The 20,324-nt window shown below is 46.5% G+C and overlaps 1 protein-coding gene across 1 annotated transcript; it reads right to left on the bottom strand.

Annotated features, from left to right (window-relative positions):
- Positions 1–11,549: 11,549 nt before the first annotated feature.
- Positions 11,550–19,866, bottom strand: LOC119463833 (pyrokinin-1 receptor). The gene is made up of 4 exons (XM_049655401.1): positions 19,555–19,866; positions 16,786–17,060; positions 13,158–13,327; positions 11,550–11,992 (listed from the first exon to the last, which is right to left on the bottom strand). The coding sequence occupies exons 1-4, from the start codon at positions 19,726–19,728 to the stop codon at positions 11,550–11,552; spliced, it is 1,062 nt and encodes a 353-aa protein (XP_049511358.1). The 5' UTR covers positions 19,729–19,866.
- Positions 19,867–20,324: the final 458 nt, after the last annotated feature.

Genomic DNA, 20,324 nt, shown 5'->3' with positions numbered 1-20,324 from the left:
AGTACCGAATAAGCGAACGCGCTCGGCTTGCGGAATAGTGTATAAACTTTTCCCATCTTGCGCTTGCTGTACATTAAGGTCACCGTGCGGTGTTTCCGTGGCAGTACACAAGCATTAGCCATATCGTATTGGAACATTCACCGTGGTATCAGTGATGTTTATCGTTAAGCGAAATTACACGCCACGTGCGTGATATATATGCACCGGGATCGGTGCCAATTAAGGCGTGCTAGTTGTCGCGGTGAGAACTCCTGCAGAAAAGATTGGAAAAGTGCTGTCTGAATCGCATTTTTAAATCGTTAAGCTTGACGAATTCTTGCCTGCGCGTCTGATTTTACATATGTTGGTTTCGCTGCTGTATCGGATGCACGGTGTGATCAGAACGTAGACCTGGCGTTGTTTGTGGCCAACAGGTGCGCGAAAGCTAGCTGTGTTGACGCTATAGGACAAAATTATTGTTTCAAACAACGCTAGAAGCGTTGGTTGCGTGTTTACCGTAAAGTGATATACAATAATGTCACAATTTCGTGATGTCAAGAGAAACCATGAAAAGTAAATATTTCAAACTCACCAGTTTGACATTATTTGATTAGCTGCGTTTTAAAGTAGTGGTAACTACAAATCAGCTGTTTCCTTCCGCCTTGTGTCTTTCAGGGTTCCCCCAAAGCGCATGCTGCATATATATATTATTTACTTTCATTTTCATAGCCTCTTTTGACATCGCGAAATTGTGACAGTATTTGACACTATGAAATTATGAGCTTATTTGTGATTATGGGAAAGACGTTGGCAGCACATTGCTATTGCCTTTTTTGTTCTCACATTTGTGGCAGTTTGCAATAAGAACTGCATGCCTTACCCATGCGCGTGCTTTTTATTTATGTGGCCTGCTTTATTCTTACGTTCAAATAAAAGCAAACCATTGTAAATATTACTTGAATAACCCTTTTCTTTAAGGTATGTTCTATTCACGTTGTTGAGGGGCGTCCAACCAAGGACTATCCCTACCCAACACTGCAGCTTGGAACACAGCTTTATGCTGCAGATGCCATCCTTGGATTGACACAAAGCTTTCCCAACATTGCCACTGTCAAAAAGGTTGATGTCCTCTGCAAACCCCCTGTCTTGGTTGCTTCCCATCTTGGTTGATTGCCTTGACCATGTAGTCGTAGACAACTGAAATAGGGGAGAAACATTTGTATGTACTGCGGGAATGAAAAAAGAAATGGCAATGAAAGAAAGCTGATTTTTTATTTACTCCTCAAGACATATCTGCAGATGTTTGAAAGGACTAAAATAACACGATAGATACAGTCTGATACTAAACTGATCGTTTGGATTTATAAATTATAGTTCTGGAGTTTCAATAATTAATACATATTTGATTAATAAGCTGGTGTTGCTCTCCTATTAAGAGTCTGAAAAGTTGAAACGGGAGCTCTCATTTATAAAACGCTTGAGTTACAGCTAGCCAAAGTTATGCCCCCTGTCATATGGCCACTTTCGATCGCGATCGAGCCTCGATCCGGCTCGGACTTTCGATCGCGATCGAAAATGATCGCTGCTACACAGTCCAAGGATCAGGATCGTGTTGTTTGGGCTCTAACGCTTTAAGTGTAACTAAGTCCGAAGCAAATAATAAGCGTGCCTAATAAGTAGTAAAGGTACGTACAAATCAATTTTCAGAAAAGATACTTTTTCATTCGGTATTTTAGGTAAACGACGTGCCACGTCCGCCGATTCTGATCGTCTGCAAATCTCAGAACTACGTGCATGTCGTCGCATAAAAAATCTTTTTTTTGTGCACTGTCGTTAAAACGGCCTTTTAAAGAGTTATTTCTTTGGATCTCTTTCTTTCTCGTTGTACCTAGTTTTCTGTCACACTGAGCTAGAAGCTGCTTACGTCGGTCTCCGATCGAAATCGGATACTTCGATTACGATTTGCGGATCACGACCGACTGGATTCGGATCGAGGCTGAATTGCGATCGAACGTGCCCGTGTGACAGGGGTTTTATTATGAAACAACACCCGTTCGGGGGCATTCAGTTAGTACATCCAACACAATCTGCAGCTCTGAATTAAGTCAACTACGCGAAAGTATTGCGTGCCCGCCGCACGGGTGAATTCTGCAGAGATCAGTGCACCAGTATCGAGGCAAACGCTTACCTCAACGTATGTGGGAAGCTAAAATACCAGCGAGCGAGACGTCAACACACAAGCGGACACGGATTTTTCACTCGGCGCTAAAGCCGTCATTCGAGGCCGTCAAGCAAAGCGCGAGAGGCTGGGCAACCACTTCAAACAGCTCAGATCGTAGCTTAAGTACACCGCACTAACCACAAAAAATGTGGTTGATCCCTCTTATATAGGAATCGGTATAGAACACGAAAGTGAAACGTGTCTTCACAGAAGTAGTGTAATGTTTATTGCACATTGATATATAATGTCTATTGGTGTTTTGTGGCTAAAGCGCCCTTAGGCGTTGATGCACCCACGCTGACGCCTGGTGGCACGTCTCCTCCATCACGACTACCAACGTCGATGACCATGAGCAACCGTATTGCATATGTAAGCTGCACTACGCTGCACACGCTAGCACAACGCGAAAGACGAAGCACGTAACTGACACACTAATACAACGCGCAAGACAAAGCACGTAACTGAATCGTCACCGAGTCAAATCAGCGCGTACAGCGCGTCGTAATTGCACCCTCCGCGATCAACTTCAGAAACATTTTCAGAGCTAATTGCGGAGGCCACGCTCCGCTGTGCTGAGTACGGTGAACGCCACCTAGGTGGCGTTGGTAGTGCTTCTTGATGCCAGCGTCCCTTCGAATGCTGGCATTGAGGCGTCGTAGTGCTGAGACCACCGAAGCGTTCACTGTCGGTGCGCGTTAGTGTCATTATGCATTACTTCTCTTTTCTGCTCGTAGGCGGCGGCACCGCCCCGAGCAAGAGCGCGGGTACACGGAGGAGTGTTAGATATATAAGGCGCGTCTGTGTAGCTCTCTGCAAATGCGTTTGTGGCGCAATGGGTTGAACGCTCGGCGATCTATCGTCGCGGACCGAGAGGTCGTGGGTTCGATTTCCAAATTCTGCATGTTTGTGGAACTTTTTCTTCTGGTTTCTTTCTTTGTATTATGTTCGTGTACATTGTAAGCTGACGTATTTCCGTGACGGAAATACGTCAGTGAAGTCTTGGTGGACCCCGGCATAAAACACTTTCGTGTTAAAAGAAAAAGAACTGGCGAACTGACGTGAACGCCGCACAAGAAGCCTCCATGAGCTCGAATCGCTCGGCGCGAACGAGCGACGCGCATGCACGATGATCGAGCGCCAGAGCGCTCCGGCGCGAGCACATACAACGTTAAAATGACAAACAATGGCTCACTTACATGATCGCTGAACCATGGGCCAGAGCTTTGTGTCGTCGATCCAGCCGCTGTCCATCGGTGGACCCGAAACAACGCCGCTTGCCGCACCGTCGCCCACGACTACAGCAGTACGGCTCCATCGCTGGCCTTCAACCCAAGGCCAGTCATGCCGGCGCAATCACGTGATCAAACATGGCCGCGCCCAGTGCGCCGCTGCTGAAAACCGTCTATAGACCGCACGTACCTTCGCCGCTGCGGCGTATCCGCTTGCTGCCAGAGTTTTGACGGTCGTTGTCTGCAGTCATTCAGTGTGATCTATTCATGTTTGTTTGTTCGCGCTCACACCACGCTTGTTCATTCAGTTAGTAATAGTCGGGCCACATTTTCCAACGCACGCTACACATGCAATGCTGCCAGGATCTGCAGTGCAGCGCTACAGGTGTGTCCCTTCGCACGCGCTGCCCACGGGAAGCGCTTCTCATCAACACCACCGTTTCACACGCGCCTTCTCGTGGTCATCGAGTCTCTCTTCATGTCGGTCTACTTACGCCGCAGCACACCTGCTTACTTAATCAGCTCATGTTTAGTACAATTCATATTGCTACCAAAGCCGCTCACCTTATAACTTCGTATGACATTGCTGTGTTGCTATCGCATTCATTGCTTCGCCCTTAGGGCGAAACTGTGACATTTTTTAGTTTGAGTCTCGAGTTTGCGTGCTATTAAAAATCTGTTTGCTGTGTCGCCATCCGTCTTCCTTCTCCATCTCTTTTACCACCCGCACGCCCCCGAGATCGGTGACAAAAAACATCACAGTAACCTTGAGCTCAGCAGCGTACCGCCAGAGTGTGGCCTTTCTTTGACGTAAATTGATACATCGAAAGCCAAAAGCCACTACGAGTGCAACAGCTGTAACATTTGTTTGATGCATCGGCATACTATAGACGCAGCCTTCATCATCATTATCATCAGCCTATATTTATGTCCACTGCAGCACGAAGGCCTCTCCCTGTGATCTCCAATTACCCCTGTCTTGCACAAGCTGATTCCAACTTGCTCCTGCGAATTTCCTAACTTCATCACACTACCTAGTTTTCTGCCGTCCTCGACTGCGCTTCCCTTCAATTGGTATCCATTCTGTAACTCTAATGGTCCACCGGTTATCCATCCTACGCATTACACGGCCTGCCCAGCTCTATTTTTCCCTTTTAATGTCAACTAGAATATCGGCTATCCCCGTTTGCTCTCTGATCCACACCGCTCTCTTCCTGTCTCTTAACGTTAGGCCTAACATTTTTCGTTTCATCGCTCTTTGTGCGGTCCTTAACTTGTTCTCGAGCTTCTTTGTTAACCTCCAAGTTTCTGCCCCATATGTTAGCATTAAAAGAATGCAATGATTGTACAATTTTCTTTTCAACGACAGTGGTAAGCTCCCAGTCAGGATTTGGCAATGCCTGCCGTATAGAATCCAGCCCGATTTTATTCTTCTATAAATTTTTCTCATGATCAGGGTCCCCTGCGAGTAATTTACGTAGATAAACGTACTCCTTTAAGACTGTAGAGGCTGACTGGTGATCCTGAATTCTTGTTCCCCTGCCAGGCTATTGAACATTATGTTTGTATTCTGCATATTAATCTTCAACCCAATTCTTACACTTTCTCGGTTAATATCCTCGATTTGCTGTATTTCGTCCCCATTGTTGCTGATTAGGACAATGTCATCTGCAAACCGAAGGTTTCTTAGATATTCGCCGTTGATCCTCACTCCTAAGCGTTCCCAGTCTAAGAGCTTCAATACGTCTTCTAAGCATGCCGTGAATAGCATTGGAGAGATTGTGTGTCCTTGCCTGACCCCTTTCTTGATATGTATCTTTCTACTTTTCTTGTGGAGATCCAAGGTTGCTGTGCAATCCTTGTAGATATTTGTCAATATATTCACGTATACCTCCTGTACTCATTGATTACGCAATGTCTCTATGACTGCTGGTATCTCTACTGGATCAAATGCTTTTTCATAATCTCTGAAAGCAATATAGTAAGGTTGATTGTACTCCGCAGATTTCTCGATTACCTGATTGATGACATCGATATGATCCATCGTAGAATATTCCTTCCTGAAGCCAGTCTGTTCACTTAGTTGGTTGAAGTCAAGTGTTGCCCTGATTCTATAGGAAATTATCTTGCTGAATATTTTATACAATACTGAAAGCAAGCTAATGGGTCTATATTTCTTCAATTCTTTAACGTCTCCCTTCTTATGGATGAGTATAATGTTGGCGTTCTTCCAGCTTTCTGATACGCTTGAAGTCGTGAGGCATTGAGTATAAAAGCCGCAAGCTTTTCAAGCATGAGATCTCCTCCATCTTTGATAAAATTGACTGTTATGCCACCTTCTCCAGCAGCTTTTCCCCTGGTCATGTCTTTCAAGGCCCCTCTAACTTCATCGCTAGTTATAGAAGGGGCTTCTGTATTCTGTTCATAACTACTTCGAATGAAAGTAGCTTGGCTGCTCCGGGAACTGTACAGGTCAGTATAGAATCCTTCCGCTGCTTTTACTGTGTCACCGAAATTTCTGATTATATTACCCTGCTTATCTTTCTGTGCATCCATTTTGCCTTGTCCTATGCCAAGTTTTGTTCTCACTGATATCATGCTGCGTCCATATTTTACTGCTTCCTCAATCTTTTCCGCGTTGTAATTTTGGATATGCCTTACTTTCTTCTCGTTAATCAGTTTCGACAGTTCAGCGAATTCTATCTGATCTCTCGAGTTTGACACTTTCATGTTTTGCCGTTTCTTTATTAGGTCCTTTGTTACTTGGGAGAGCTTACCTACTGGTTGCCTTGGTGCTTTACCTCCCATTTCAATTGCTGCTTCTGAGATCAGCCTAGTCACGATTTCATCCATTACCTCTATGTTGCGTTCATCTGCCTGTTTTAAAGCTGCATATTTCTTTGCGAGCGCCAGCCTGAATTGGTCTGCTCTTACCCTTACTGTGTCTAGGTTGGCCTGTTTTTTCTTGACTAATTTTACTCTTTCTCTCTTCAAATTGAGAAATCCTAGGCCTCACTAACCTATGGTCACTGCACTTTACCCTACCTAACACTTCCACATCATGCACTATGGTGGGATCGGCAGAGAGTATGACATCTATTTTAGTCCTTGTTTCTCCATTAGGGCTTTTCCAGGCCAACTTCCTGTTGCTGCGCTTCCTGAAGAAGGTATTCATTATTGGAGCCTACTCCATTCCGCGAATTCTACCAACATCCCTCGTCTAGTGCTCCTAGAATTGATGCCGTAGTTGCCTATTGCTTGCTCACCAGCCTGGCTTTTCCCCACTTTTGCATTGAGATCGCCCATGACTACAGTATACTGAGTTTGCACCTTTCTCATTGCTAATTCAACATCTTCATAAAACTGTTTTATTTCTTCATCATCGTGACTGGAGGTTGGGGCATAGGCTTGTCCTACCTTCCTTCTATACCTCCTATTCAGCTTTATTACGACGACTGCTACCCTCTCTCTAATGCTGTAGAATTCATCAATCTTGCCCGCTATGTCCTTATGGACTAGAAATCCTATTCCAAATTTTTTCTTATCTGGAAGACCTCTGTAGCAGAGGATGTGGCCGTTAGTCTGCACTGTATAAGCCTCACCAGTTCTTCTAACCTCACTGCGGCCAATAATATCCCAGGCAATACCTGATAAATCTTCAAATAGCCCTGCTAAACTAGCCTCACTCGATAGGGTGCGCGTGTTGAACGTTGCCAGGTTCAGTTTCCAGTGGCGGCCTGTCTGGACCCAGACATTATTAGCACCCTCTGCCGCGTCGCAGGTCTGACCTCCATCTTGGTCAGGTGCGCAGCCGCGGGGGACTGAGGGCCATGGGTTATTGTAGGAGTCATGAGGGAGGTAGTGGCCGAATACTGCACCAGGGAGGCCAGTTCCTGTTCTGATGAGGGAGCGACTGCATTGAAGCTTAGTCAGCCTTCCTAATTTGGTTGCACCTAGATTAGCATAGCCCCACTAGCTCTCGGCAATTTTTTTTTTTTACTGGTGTCAGGCGGCACACCACGCGTGAAAATATAGTGGACTGGAGGAGTATTCAAACTTATTACCTTCCGATTAGAAGCCGGGTGTTCTACCTCTGCTCCACACCACCACCACGCGCCATGATGGTGGCGGCATTCATAGTGGTAGTTAATGTATGAGCTATAAATGGTGATTGTCACTCCCGGCGCGAGTATTACGCAAAAGCACGGTAGTCGAGATTGGCTACCGCTACTCCTGTGGAGGTGGGGTGATGTAGACACCACCTATTTGTACACAGCCCTGTCAGACAAATACGGTTAATAAGCGCCGTCACATATCGTGGCGGCAAGACAGTGACCGGTGCAGCGACACTAACAAACATTCAAATTTTCTTTATTACAGCAGACGATGAGCCCATCATTGGTCACAGCACACAACACTACGCAAACACCAGGTAGGACGTGCAATATTCGCGAAGGTATCTTACAGAAGTATGGTCAACAAGACTACAATGAAGTGAAGTGGTGATCGCACTTTTTAACATGTGCTATTAAGATTATCTATGCGTTGACTCGCAAGAACAATTTCGCACCAACACGCCATTTTTGTTATTTGGTTCACCTCGTCGATTGGGTGTGGACCGTTTTCACAAAAACATTGCGAACCAAAGTGCCGTAGTCCGCGCCCACATGATATGGCGATAATTCTCAAACTGATCCTCACAATCAACGTAATTATTGCGGATTTCCCACTTGCAAATGAAAGATCCAATGGTCCTCGGTAAATAGGTTGCTGCTGTTTTTTAAGAATGCCACATGAGAAAATACGGGAGCCCAAGATTAGGCAACGGGATGTTTACTATATTAGCAAGACACGTCACATAGAGGAAATTTAGGTAAGTTTCGCTTTTATGATAACGCATAAACAAGAGATGTAAATACAACTTGTTTGTTGTTAACATTGCGTCCCTAGTTTTCTGTTTAAAACTAGGTTATCTGAAGAAGGGCTCACTGGGACCACACAAGGTCCCTCATCAGTAGCGCACCCAGGATCTCTGCCAGGGGGGGGGGGGGGGACAGTTTGCCAATACCATCTAAACAGCACTAATTTCGATTTCTTCACGGGGAAATTGTCCAAAAATGTGCTTTTTGCGAGTGTGCAGACGATTTCGCGTCTTACATCTTAGTTGCAGTACTCAAATGCGTAAGGAAAGAAAAGGGGTTAAACAAAAGGGGGTTAAGTCGGCCTCAGGGGGGGGGGGGGGGTTACAACCGCCGAATGCCCCCCCCCCCCCCCCGTCGGTGCGCCACTGTCCCTCATATTGTCAAAACGGTCACAGGCTAAAGGATAAACAATGTACACTTGGCAATATGAAAGGATGGATTTGAAATGGTAGTTGTGGATTTCAGGTAGGCCTTCGTTTAAGCTGTCAGAGCGTTCCTTAGGTTTCTGATTGTTCCTTCAGTTCATTAGTGTAAAACTTCATTTTTTCATGGCTTCCTGTCTGCATATTGATCTCTGCTTGTTCTTTACGAAAGTTTGGATTGGAAAAACCAAATGATTATTTAGTGGTACTTTCCCTGAAGGAAAATTTTGGGCCGTAGTTTCACTGAAGACACTGGAAGAAGGCGAACCAGTAACTTCACAACGACTTTCAAACCATCGTAACAAGTAACAATCGACGATCACGTTAACATTATGTATGTATATTTTACGTCAAAACAACACTGAATTGAACCTTTATAGGCGCAGAGAAGGATCCATCACACACATGAAGCTTCTTGCAATGGTTCCTTGTGTTCTTTACAGCACCCAAACATTTTAGCAATGATGTTATACCCCACTTTGTGTTAAGAACTTATAAAACAAGATCTGCTTTCTGTCACAGAAAAGAGTAGAGTAAAAGGGTAGGCATTCACAACAACGTGGAATTGGGACCAATTACAAAAGCATAGGACAATCGTTCAAGTAAGATTCACAACAAAACGTTTGAGTCACAGCCTGAAAAGCGAAAATACCCGGACATGAGCAATATTAAGAAAGGCACAATCTCCTATCACAAGTAAACGAGCTCCTTTCTTCGAGTTAGCAGCTGGCACATCAGAAACACCATAGGCAATCTGGGACTCCAAAACACTGTAAAACGACTTTCTACTGCCAAAGCACTTGTCTATCAATTTATACGGTCGTGAACCTCAGGGGACGAAATAGTTCGACGCCTTAGACTACGCGAGGTCTTCTGACCTCAGTGTAACACCGGTATGCAATACGTCATGAGCTTTTGGCAACACAAAAGAAAACCTTTCATGTAGTACCCTGAAGTAGCACTTGGAAAAGATCTGTGGTCCGTACATTATTCCTGATAAACTGACCCGATGATTATGTATTTCGCCTTCAGAAAGTTGTGCCTACAGCTAATTCTTTGCAAGTGATCATTCGTGCATTACCATTGAAGCATAGAGATGAGAAAGCGAATTTGTATGTCATCTAGCAAGCAAAGACTGGAATTTAAATCGTTTTTTCGCGAGCACCTGATATGAACTTACAGTAGTACCTAATTCAGAGCAGGGACTATTTCTTTCAAGTCCCAGCTGTTTTTTTTCCCCTAATCATTGCTTGCAGTAGGGCGCGCCTTGCAAAATCAGCTGCGAGTATTAGCACGACTGCACGAGGCAGCAAAATAAAGCACAGGTGAAATGAACAACATACAGACTATTCTGTGTTAAAGATGTGAAGAAAAGTGAGCAGCTTCCTCTAAACAGCACCACAACTGCAGTAAAGGGGCAGAATTTTAATCGGTAAACCAGCACGACCACAAACAGTGTTCGTGCAATGCTGTCTTTAATATAGGGGGCGGTGTAAATTGTCAGAGTAAAAGGCAACCTGAAAACTAATCTGCGGCATCAACAACGTCTGCAGCAGCTTGGCATTCTGATCTTTTTAACGGCTCTCTCTGTTGATATTTTTAGCAAACAGCGAGTATTATTTCTTGGTTTATTGTTATGAAGAAGCAAGAGTACTACATGCCTAAAGTCACCGATCAAAAGTCTACGAGCCACAAGTACTGGCAATAAACTACAGTTAAATGCCTCTGTAATAAACTTGGAAGTTGTGCTTCAAAAAATTATTTAATTTATATGCGAAAAATGCTGAAGTGAGATCGTCCAGTGGCAGACTTTGTTCCTTCCTTCACGTGAACACTATCTCGTAATTAACGGGGCATCTCTCTTCAGCGCATTCTCGACTCTCGCAAAATATCCGTGCCAGTGGCTTTGAGGGATGAGAGAAACCTGTTCATATTATCTAACTACACGAACAGGATTTGAAATGAAAGCTCGCAAGCATCACTGGTTATTACTGTACACAACGAAGCACTTTGTTCATAGATGACACAACAATTTTAAAGCTTAAGAGCAATATTTTTTAACAACAACATTTGTGGGCCATGCAATCATTCGTTCTGATCTTCAAGTCATGAATCAGGCAATCCCACATTCAGGAATAACTCTTCGCCACGAAAAAAATAGCGAAGACATGGCCCACGATCGCACATGAGCACACCATCAGAGGCTTGGACGACCAGTTCGTGAAGCTCACAAGAGTCGTTCATTGATATCTTCCCACACTCCTAGATGTGCCTGATTAGCGCATTCTGAGCAGTATCTCCACAGTACTGTTCTCGTACTCCGAAATAGAATTTTTCGGTGGTGTGAAGGTTCCTGCATTTAAGCTATCGGCAAATCTAGATATCCTCACAGTTCACTCATTGTTGTTCAGGTACTGCATGGAGGCACTCGCTCTTGATCACCACAGCAATGAAGAATGGCACTTCGTTGGTCCCCCGCAGGTGTCAGTTCTCTACACTGGACGCTTCGAAGGTTTCGACAAAACCACGCCGGAGCGAAAAGCATCGAAGACAACGGGAAAACTTCCCTCGAATGTCAACGCACTTGAACAGATTCCTGCTGTTCTATCCTTCCTGATAAAAAATAAAGCGCTGTCGGTGGCTCCCTCTCGTGACACCTTGTGGCAGTGCTGGCGTCGCAACGAATGAGCAAAAAGTTTTCAACGAGGCGGCCCGGCTTCACGCACAGCCAAACGTCGAATCAATGCATCGTCCCGACACAGGGACAATGGAAAGTTCAAATGATGATGTCTTCGTTCTGACTCGTAGATGACCGGCCGATGCTCGATCGAATGCCTGCCATGGACTCGCGCAGTGCCATCCATCGACCCTGCATGTATTCGCACAGTGTGACGCGGAACATTCGAGAGCTGGCATTGTAGAGGACGAAGTTGATGGCGAAGTTGGTGTAGTAGAGGAGCATGAAATAGCGCTGCAGCACGTAAGGCAGACTGTTGTGCTCGGGGTCAGGGAGCTCCGAGTGTCCCAGTGACAGCAGGAACACGTAAATCCTCATCACGTAGCTCGGAAGGTTGAGCAGCATGAAGACAGTGGAGACGAGCAGGAGCATGCGGGTGACGCTGATCTGAGTCGCGTGAGCGATTCCCCCGCCGCTGGTCGCTGTGATCGCGCCGTCCTTGGTGACCACCGAGTCGCCGTTGCGTCTGCTGGCGGTAGAAGCTGCGACAGAGCAAAAAAAAAAAAAAAGCACGATTCGTAAAAATGTTTGAGAAAGTGCACCTCTTGGGATACACTTAGGTGGGGCTTTTTTTTTTTTTTTTAGCAGACCACGAATGATAACCTAGACGTGTCTCAGCTTATGCTTGAACTGTTTGAATTAGGTGATTCAGCAACACGACTCAGATTGCGGTAGTATGGGTAACAATTCCCTTTTCGGATTTTCGTCTGGGTAAACGTTTGCTGTCTTAGTTTTGGGTTCTTTTATCTCTTTCGTGGTCATGGCGACATTCCCGGTTATTTCCCTTTCACCTAGTCAAGAAACTTTCTTCAAGTTCATGTTCTCCTTCCTTTTCGCAGCTTTCATTTGCTTTTAAGCAGATATTCACACGTATATGTAAACTGTAACGAATCAATTATAGCTTTGAAGTCAGACCCTTTCTTCCGTTTTTTTTTTCTCTGTTCTGTGTCCCGATTCGTTTGCTGGGTTCAATATATTGTTTTGCAGCTTGTATTCTGTGTGTAAGTTCTCGACATCATCTGTAAATTGTTTAAATTGCTTATTTATGTACCCGAAAGGCATATTTGCGCATTACATGGGGGGGGGGGGGGGGGGTGGAGACAAGAATTCATACAAATAAATTTTAACAAAGATAAGTGTAATCTGAGCAGTCAAACATTATTCTACTTACAATGTATGTTGCAAGAATGAACAATATAAACTCGAACTGTGACCTGAATTATACACGCATTCATTTATTCGAGCAACACTTGCAAAATATTACAGCAAGGTCACAACGTTTTACAAGATACTCTCTTGAGAACTACACTTACATACGTGGCGTGGTTTCAAAAGAAATCACAAATACAGGGCCAATGAGTCAGTTCCAATGAACAGCTCTACTGTCTTGCACCCCTTCGCATGACGTACGTAGGCTGGTTAACGCATGCTAACCGTGACCTACGGACTGAACGATTGCGTATAGAAGCGATGCTCGAGGGTGACGACAATATGAGTCAGTCAGCAAGGTTTACGCAAAATATCTCATAATAGGCTCGGTGCATGCGTCTTTACATACGCGTCTTGTTCCAGTTCATGTGTTGCTGCGCTGGACAGAAACCACAGTACGATTCCTATGGACTATAACAGGACGCACAGTTGACTCACCGGTGAAGTCCTTGCAGTCCATCTGGCATTCGGACATGCACCGCTGCTGCTTGTAGCGAGCGTAGAATAGGTAGATGGCGCGGGCGATCATGGAATTCATGATCGTAATCAGCAGGAAAGGTACGATGAAGGTAAGCACCGTGTCCAGAATGTTCAAGTAGTAGAGTGCACTGCAATTCAAAGAATAGAGGCCCCATTTCAGTGATACAGCGTACCATGTCGTTTCTTATTTAGACGGCACTTCCTTCGGAATCGGGCCATATTTTTATGCAGCACTGTCTCCTGTATCGGCCCATATGTTTCATTGAGTAAAGTCACATTTACGTTTCCTATTTTAGGCGCGCGCAGTTTGAACTAGCGCATCTGGCTTTCATTTCGGCCTTTGAGCGCTAATTACGCATTATTACTGCTCCGTGCATAGCTCTACGTTAACTTTGTGCGTCTTTTTTCGTTCGAAGCTTCAATTGGACGCTTGTCCTTCGTGGTCCTACGTGCACTAGACGGCCTAAAATATTTCAATTTCAGGAGACAAAGTTTGCCAAACACCCAGATTCCACGATCCGCAAATCAGTCGGAAGCCTCCAAAGAAGAGCTTGTCTTGAAAACACGGTACGAGAGTGTAAAATAAATGATTTAAATGAAAGGGCAACCATGTTCGATATCAACATTGGCCTTGACGCCAGCTAAACGCACTCATTATCAGTGGTGATTTTATTTTTAGACCACTGCAGAAGGATTCCTCTATATTTTTTGGGGGTAATAGATCAGTCTTTAGCGAAGCGACAGCGAATATACGAAATTATGCTAGTGCATCTCCCCGTACATATTTTTTGACCTACACGTGATGGCTGACCTTAAAAATTACATTACATTTATGTGCCAAAACCACGATATGATTACGAGGCACGCCGTATAGTGGGTGACTCAGAAATAATTTAGACCACCTGGGGATCTTTAACGTGACCCCAATGCACCGGGACACGGGTGCTTTTGCATTTCGCCGGACAAAGACGAGGTGGATTAAAGATATCAAAGTTGTTACATTCACATAGGTACAGGAAACAAGCACAGCTAAACAAGCAAATTTGCTTCGTCCCTGTCCCTTATGGCGTGACTTTCTATAGCGTGCCCTCACGAATAGAAATCTACGGACGGCAGGTGAATAGAATTTCTACGGACGGCAGGTGTCTGCTGTGTTCCTAAGCCCGGGACCTACCTCGAACACTGCGTACTTTGAGCACAAACAAGCTCCAGTCATCGGACGCAGACGAGCATATCGCACGTATGAGCTAACTGAAAAGAAGGTGCGCCCCGACTCACAAACGGAACTCTCATTTCCTTTTATACCAAGACACACTGACCAGGAGCAGAACATCCGCTTCTGAAAACACGATAGATGTCACTGCCTATGTATTTCGAGATGCTATATGTGTCATACTGCAATACGAGTCCCAGTGTGGAGTTGCCTACGAGGTTCGAAAACAGTCAGGTATTTTACCTGTAGCAGTGGAGCAACCCCGCGAATAAGGGCTTGCACCTTTCGGAGGCCCGTAACTTACAAGCACTTTTTAACAGCGAAGCTGTTAGGCCAGTTGTAATTTGTGGTTAGCATCAAGAAACCATCATCATCAGCAATGAAGAACTTTCTTGGCGAGGCGGGATTCGAACCCGCGTAGCCACGGTCCCAAAGCGAGCGTCGTAATCACTATAGGCTATACAGCCACGCTTGTCGAACATGCATTTACGCGAACCATACGATTGCGTTCGAGCATCGTCGTCTTCGTCCACAGCAGGCACGTTTGCACGCGCTCGTACCAATGCTCTGCGAGGTGATGAAGATGTTTTGCGCGCTATATGTGCTCGAGAGAGAGAGAGATAAAAAAATGAGAGCGAGAGAGAGCTAGAAGCGCATTCACGGAGCGGGTCTACTGGAACGCGTTGTCGACATTGCAACGCGGTGGAACGCAGTGTCGGCTTTTCGGCCAGCTTTTCTGGCCAGTTGAATAATACCATGAGAAGAAAAATTGCCCAGTCAGCAGAGCGTTTACGGTTGTACAGATTGTCTGCTATTGCCACGTGAGATCTTTCGGGCCACGTGATAACTAATGATGCAGTACCTTTCATGAGAACAACATAACGCAGATGTTATCTCTGGATGCAACACCAGCCATGTTTAATTCTTGAAGTTGAATTAGATTGATTGAATCAATAAATGGTCAATTGAATAAGTGGTTGACTCAGTAAATGGCTGACTGATTGAATGTTGATTTATTTCACGAATAATTGCCACACATCTCTTTATTTCTCGAGCGCGGTACCCCGTCAAGATCTAAAAGCGCATAAGCTGTTCGGCAGGTTATGCACGCCCACTCGACATATCAAGAGACGCCTGTTACACCGCGACAAGAAGTTATTGTAGCAGCCGAGGGAGAAGGCGATGTATGCACGTAGGGTGCATTTTTTTCAGCGGTACGTTTTAACGCGACAGCGTTAAGGGCCTCGTGTCGCAGAAAATCTGGCGTCGGCAACCGGCGTGCGATGTCGGCATGCGGCGGAGAAAATCATCCCCAACCACCCCGACCGCGCAGGCCCTCCACGTGGTGCAAGGTGTTGGTGAACAAAAATTGAATTTCTCACAGTGAAATCCGTCATAAAAATGATAAAGTACGACTTTACTATTCGGCGTTGTATTTGCCGTCGTATTGTTTACCAATCGGCGTCGGATTGTAATTTGAATGTACGAGAAAACCTAATTCTGCTACGAGGAAACTCAAACACAAACCCCTTTTCCAGCATTTCTACCAGACCTACAGCCGCGCGTTCAGGTGCTTTACTTGCGAAAATGATATCCAGGCGGCGCTCGCATCAGAGGCAGGTCAAATTGGGACTTCGCCTGCTAATTCGTTTTGATCGCGCCCCATGTCGCACAAAATACGGTGTCGGTGTCGGTGTCAATGGCGTCCAATAATGTTATCGCATTCCACTCTTAAGGGGGAAGCTTAAGCGTACTCAAGTTTTAACACGCACACCCAGACAGTAAAACCTCTTCACGGAGCCGTCAAATGTTCCGTCCCGTCACCGTCACGCCACCGGTATGGGTCCTGATACACCAATTTCTCTCCATTTCCTCCTCAAAAATGGGCCCCCGGCGACGGTAAGAGCATCGGCCAACGTCGCCGGTGTGACATTTTTGAAGAGAAACCAACGAGGAAGCACTGTTTGACGGAGGATGCCGGTGCCGTGACACTGACTGGACGGGGCCGTTTGACGGCTGCGTGAATCAGGCCTAAGAACAGAGTAACCGGACGTAGACAGATGCGATAAGGACTAGAGCAAGAGCAAGACCATTAGCCACTGGCTTACTTCCAAGAAAAGGCAAGGTATTCTGCATGAAAACCACCACTGTACCGTGCCCCTATGCCTTGCCTTTTCTGGAAGTAAACCAGTAGGGTGACAGTCTCTTTCGTTTCCTTCTCTGTATAAGTCTTAAAACATTCCGCTTAAATAAAAACAAAAAAGAAACATCCTTTGAACCCAAATCAAATAGGCCATCTCGTTACCCTCTCCGCGTTAATTCCACGAAGGAACCTGCTACGTACGCGTGCGTTGTCAAGCGCGCCAGGCTCACCTCTCGTATTCGGGATGAAGACTACAATCGCCGAGCTCTCCCTGGCCGACTTGCACGAACACCAACAAGGGAGCGTTGAGCACGAGGCTGAGTAGTGCAGTCGCGCCGATGACCAGGTGTGGCCGCCTGCTGGGTGAACTGGTCTGCAACTTCCAGAGAGGGTAGCGCACGGCCACGAACCGCTCGGCCGTGAAGCTCACCGTCAGCCACACTGACCAGCACGCGAAGGCTGACGTGAAGAACACGGTGGCGACACAGAGCCCATGCGGGTACACCTGCGCCGACATACCGACGTCATTACTTTCGTGGCGTGGAATTTACAGACGTTGGCAACCATTATTTCAGCGCCTTCTCCGCAAACCGTAATTATTGAACGACTAGAGGGCGAGGAAAATGTGCAGAAACACTCGATAATTATTGTCAAATGCTTCTAGAATGCTTCTAGTAGAATGCTTCTAGAAAGCTATTTCATTTTGTAAACGAATAACGCACTTGTGGGCGCATATTTCTTGCAGCAAGGATATTTAACTGGCGTTTGTTCATTAATTGCACGATTCCGTAGCGAACAGAGCCGTCGACCCGAACATCTGTATTTGTCGCGGGGTTAGTAAGCGAATTCGTGGTATGTTTGTTGTCGCCAGCAGAGCGAGCACTGGCGTGTAAGGCGTCTGCTATTCTCCTCTCGTACAACTTCAACAGGAGGAAAGGGCGGCGGCAGAAGAGGTAGGCTGTCCTTCCCGAATGTTCCACCACGCGGCATGCACACCTGCAGACGCCGCAAAGATCTCGCGCAACAGCGCGTGCGTTTCAGTGATTTGGTAGTGGGCGACGAAGGGCCACCCGCAACTCGGTTGCAGGCGAGCACGCGCGTATACGCATCGGCGCTTTTGCATCGGCTGTGAAAGTCCAACCTGCGATTACCACCCTCAGACCACAAAACCGGGCGGTAGAGCCGAAGAAGGACATTCGCATGAAACATTTCCCGAGCGTGAAAGAAGCATGCGAAGACACTCGAACTGCCTCGAGCGGCATGTCGCGCGACAATTTTGCCCGTATTCGCCGGCTTCTTTCGTGCTTGGAAGAACACTTTTATGTAGCATGTATTGAGCAAAAGAAAGCTGTATCCGTAGTTTTTCAGGTTGCTCTACAATTTTATCATTGACGCTTTGCATTCCATTATAATATTTCAGAAGTTGATTAACTATAGCACTCTAATTATGGAATTAGGCGGAACGCAAGAAATAATCCGAGTGTCTCCAATCGACGGCAAACAACATTACCTTGGTTCTGTCCAGCTACATGGCATTTACATATTTTTAAACCTTGGTGCACGATACTTGGGACACCCTGTATACCTCTTCTAATAGAGTGGGAGTATGTGTGCGCGCCAAAAAAATTACAGCGTTTGAGAATAAACATCCGCCAGCGCGTGGCTTGCCCCCTCGTCATAGGTCGGCATTGTGGGAGAATACTCACTCACACTCACTCACCATAAATTTTTCCAGGCCCCGCACTCACTCACGTTCACACTCACCTCCACTCACACTCACAGCAATCTTTCGCACTCGCACTCACCTGCACTCACACTCACTGGCACTCACTCGCACTCGCACTCACTGGCACTCACTCGCACTCGCACTCACCTACACTCACACTCTCTGGCATTCACTCGCACTCGCATTCACCTGCACTCACACTCACTGGCACTCACTCGCACTCGCACTCACGCCTTTGAAATAGGTGCGAGTGAGTGTGAGTTAGTGCGCCGACCTATGCCCCTCGTACACGTTCATCCATCATTTTCTAATCAGTAAGGGATCATATAGTAGAGCAAAACTTCGGAGGACGCTTAAGCTTCGCCTTTAAGAGTAGAATACGATAGCATTCAAAGATCCCTGGCTGCTTATCAGGCTTTTTTTTTCTCGCATATTCAAATTACAATGCGACGCTATCATGTCTGTAGGTTGTGGTTAAGTCGTACTTTACGATTTTTCTGACGGATTTTACTTCGAGAAATTCAATTTTCGATCACTAACGCCTTGCGCCCCGAGAAGGGCCTTACGCCGACGCCGACGGCGGATTTTCTGCGACCTCATTTTTATCGCCTCATTCCAAGCCGCAGCAATAGTAACGGAGCGCGCGAAAACCTCTCCGGCGCATGAAAAGCCCTCGCTGCGAGCGCCGCGGTGCGGACAACGGGCTGTGGCCACCCATTACTGAAATTACGCTCTCTCGATGCGAATGGGACGGCCGCAGCAAAACCTGCCCGCGCGCGCGAATCTCGAAGGCCGTGGGCGCGCAGTTGCTGCTGAAATTGGCTCGTGCAGTTTAAGCAACTCCTTGCTGTTAGGTCTCGCAAGTGTTCTCAGCGAGTGAGTTGAATCTGCGGCTTGGCAGAATGGGCACGGTTTTCGATACAACGTGTCGCGTTATCTTTATATGTTGTTAATCGCGCGGGTGTGCGGGTTAGAAATCTTCCTGTCCCTTCAGACTTGATTGGGGCCTTGCAGTTTCTTTAAGAATGATGAGAATGCTATTTCGAAAGATTATTGCGGTAGGTCCCCGGGTTTTGGCGTACATCTATCCGAGTAGGCTGAATCGCTGCTTCAATTCTAATAAAAAAAAAAAAGTCGCAGTTTCACTCGCGTGGTAAACCACTGACAGCGGTAGCAAAGCATTAGGTTCTACACCAATTAAGGCCGCACTTAACATTATATGGAGTATATCTTCACAAAAAAAAAAAAAAACGCCGACGCGCTGTTGACTCACGTGGATGCCACGTTCATTGAGCCAGGCGAAGGAAAGTACGATGAGAAAGCCCGAGTCGGACACGGCCAGGGCCCCCATGTACAGACTGGACGTGCGACTCCGGAGATTGGTGAAGAGGAAGATGATCAAGGAGAGGAGGTTTCCGACGAGCCCGAGGTAGATGACGGCCGGCATGTAGGCGGCGTTTAGAACATCCAGCACCTGAATTGCCACCGACGGGCGGACAGGACACGGGAGTGACGCGCTGGCGTCTCGAGGACATGCTTCGCCTCACGCCGGGCAACGTCGATGACTCGACGAAGATCTCCGAGGTCAGGTTAGCGATGGCCGCCACGACTGTGGCAGCGGCACCGCCGAAAGTGTCGACGGCGACAGCTCTCTCGTCAATCATTCCCAACGGTATCGGCGCGTGTGTTGACGTCATCGCTAGGGCTGGACCGCTACTGAATGCCTGCGTAAAATCAACAGAGAAACAAGACAGATCTTCATTGAGGGCACACGCTTTTGTTAAGCAAAGGCTACCCCAATAAATGTGTCTCTCTTGCTCAGCGAGTCCTCACGGCGGGAGTGAAGTGTACACGGAAGCCGCAGGTGGCGCACTCAAGCGTTGAACCATTTCATCACGGGTGTTGTGCCGTAAATGCTTCGCAATGCTGAGCGCACAAGAAGGGTCGACATAGCAACCAAAAAAAGTGGGGAGTTTACCTAGAAAACTAATCTTGTCTACTCACCTACGTTGGGAGCAATGAATCATTGTCATAACCATAGTG

The sequence above is a fragment of the Dermacentor silvarum genome, chromosome 9 (assembly GCF_013339745.2).
Source record: "Dermacentor silvarum isolate Dsil-2018 chromosome 9, BIME_Dsil_1.4, whole genome shotgun sequence".
In the NCBI taxonomy this organism is placed as follows: Eukaryota; Metazoa; Arthropoda; class Arachnida; order Ixodida; family Ixodidae; genus Dermacentor; species Dermacentor silvarum.
This window is presented reverse-complemented; position numbering and strand designations above follow the sequence as displayed.

Bases quoted from the DNA above. Each gene is read 5' to 3' on its own strand.
- LOC119463833 (XM_049655401.1), bottom strand. From the start codon at position 19,728: ATGCCGGCCGTCATCTACCTCGGGCTCGTCGGAAACCTCCTCTCCTTG. The intron at 17,061-19,554 runs GTGAGTCAACAG...ATGTCGGCGCAG, and splicing joins TCAATGAACGTGGCATCCAC to GTGTACCCGCATGGGCTCTG. The intron at 13,328-16,785 runs GTGAGCCTGGCG...TTTGAATTGCAG, and splicing joins CTTCATCCCGAATACGAGAG to TGCACTCTACTACTTGAACA.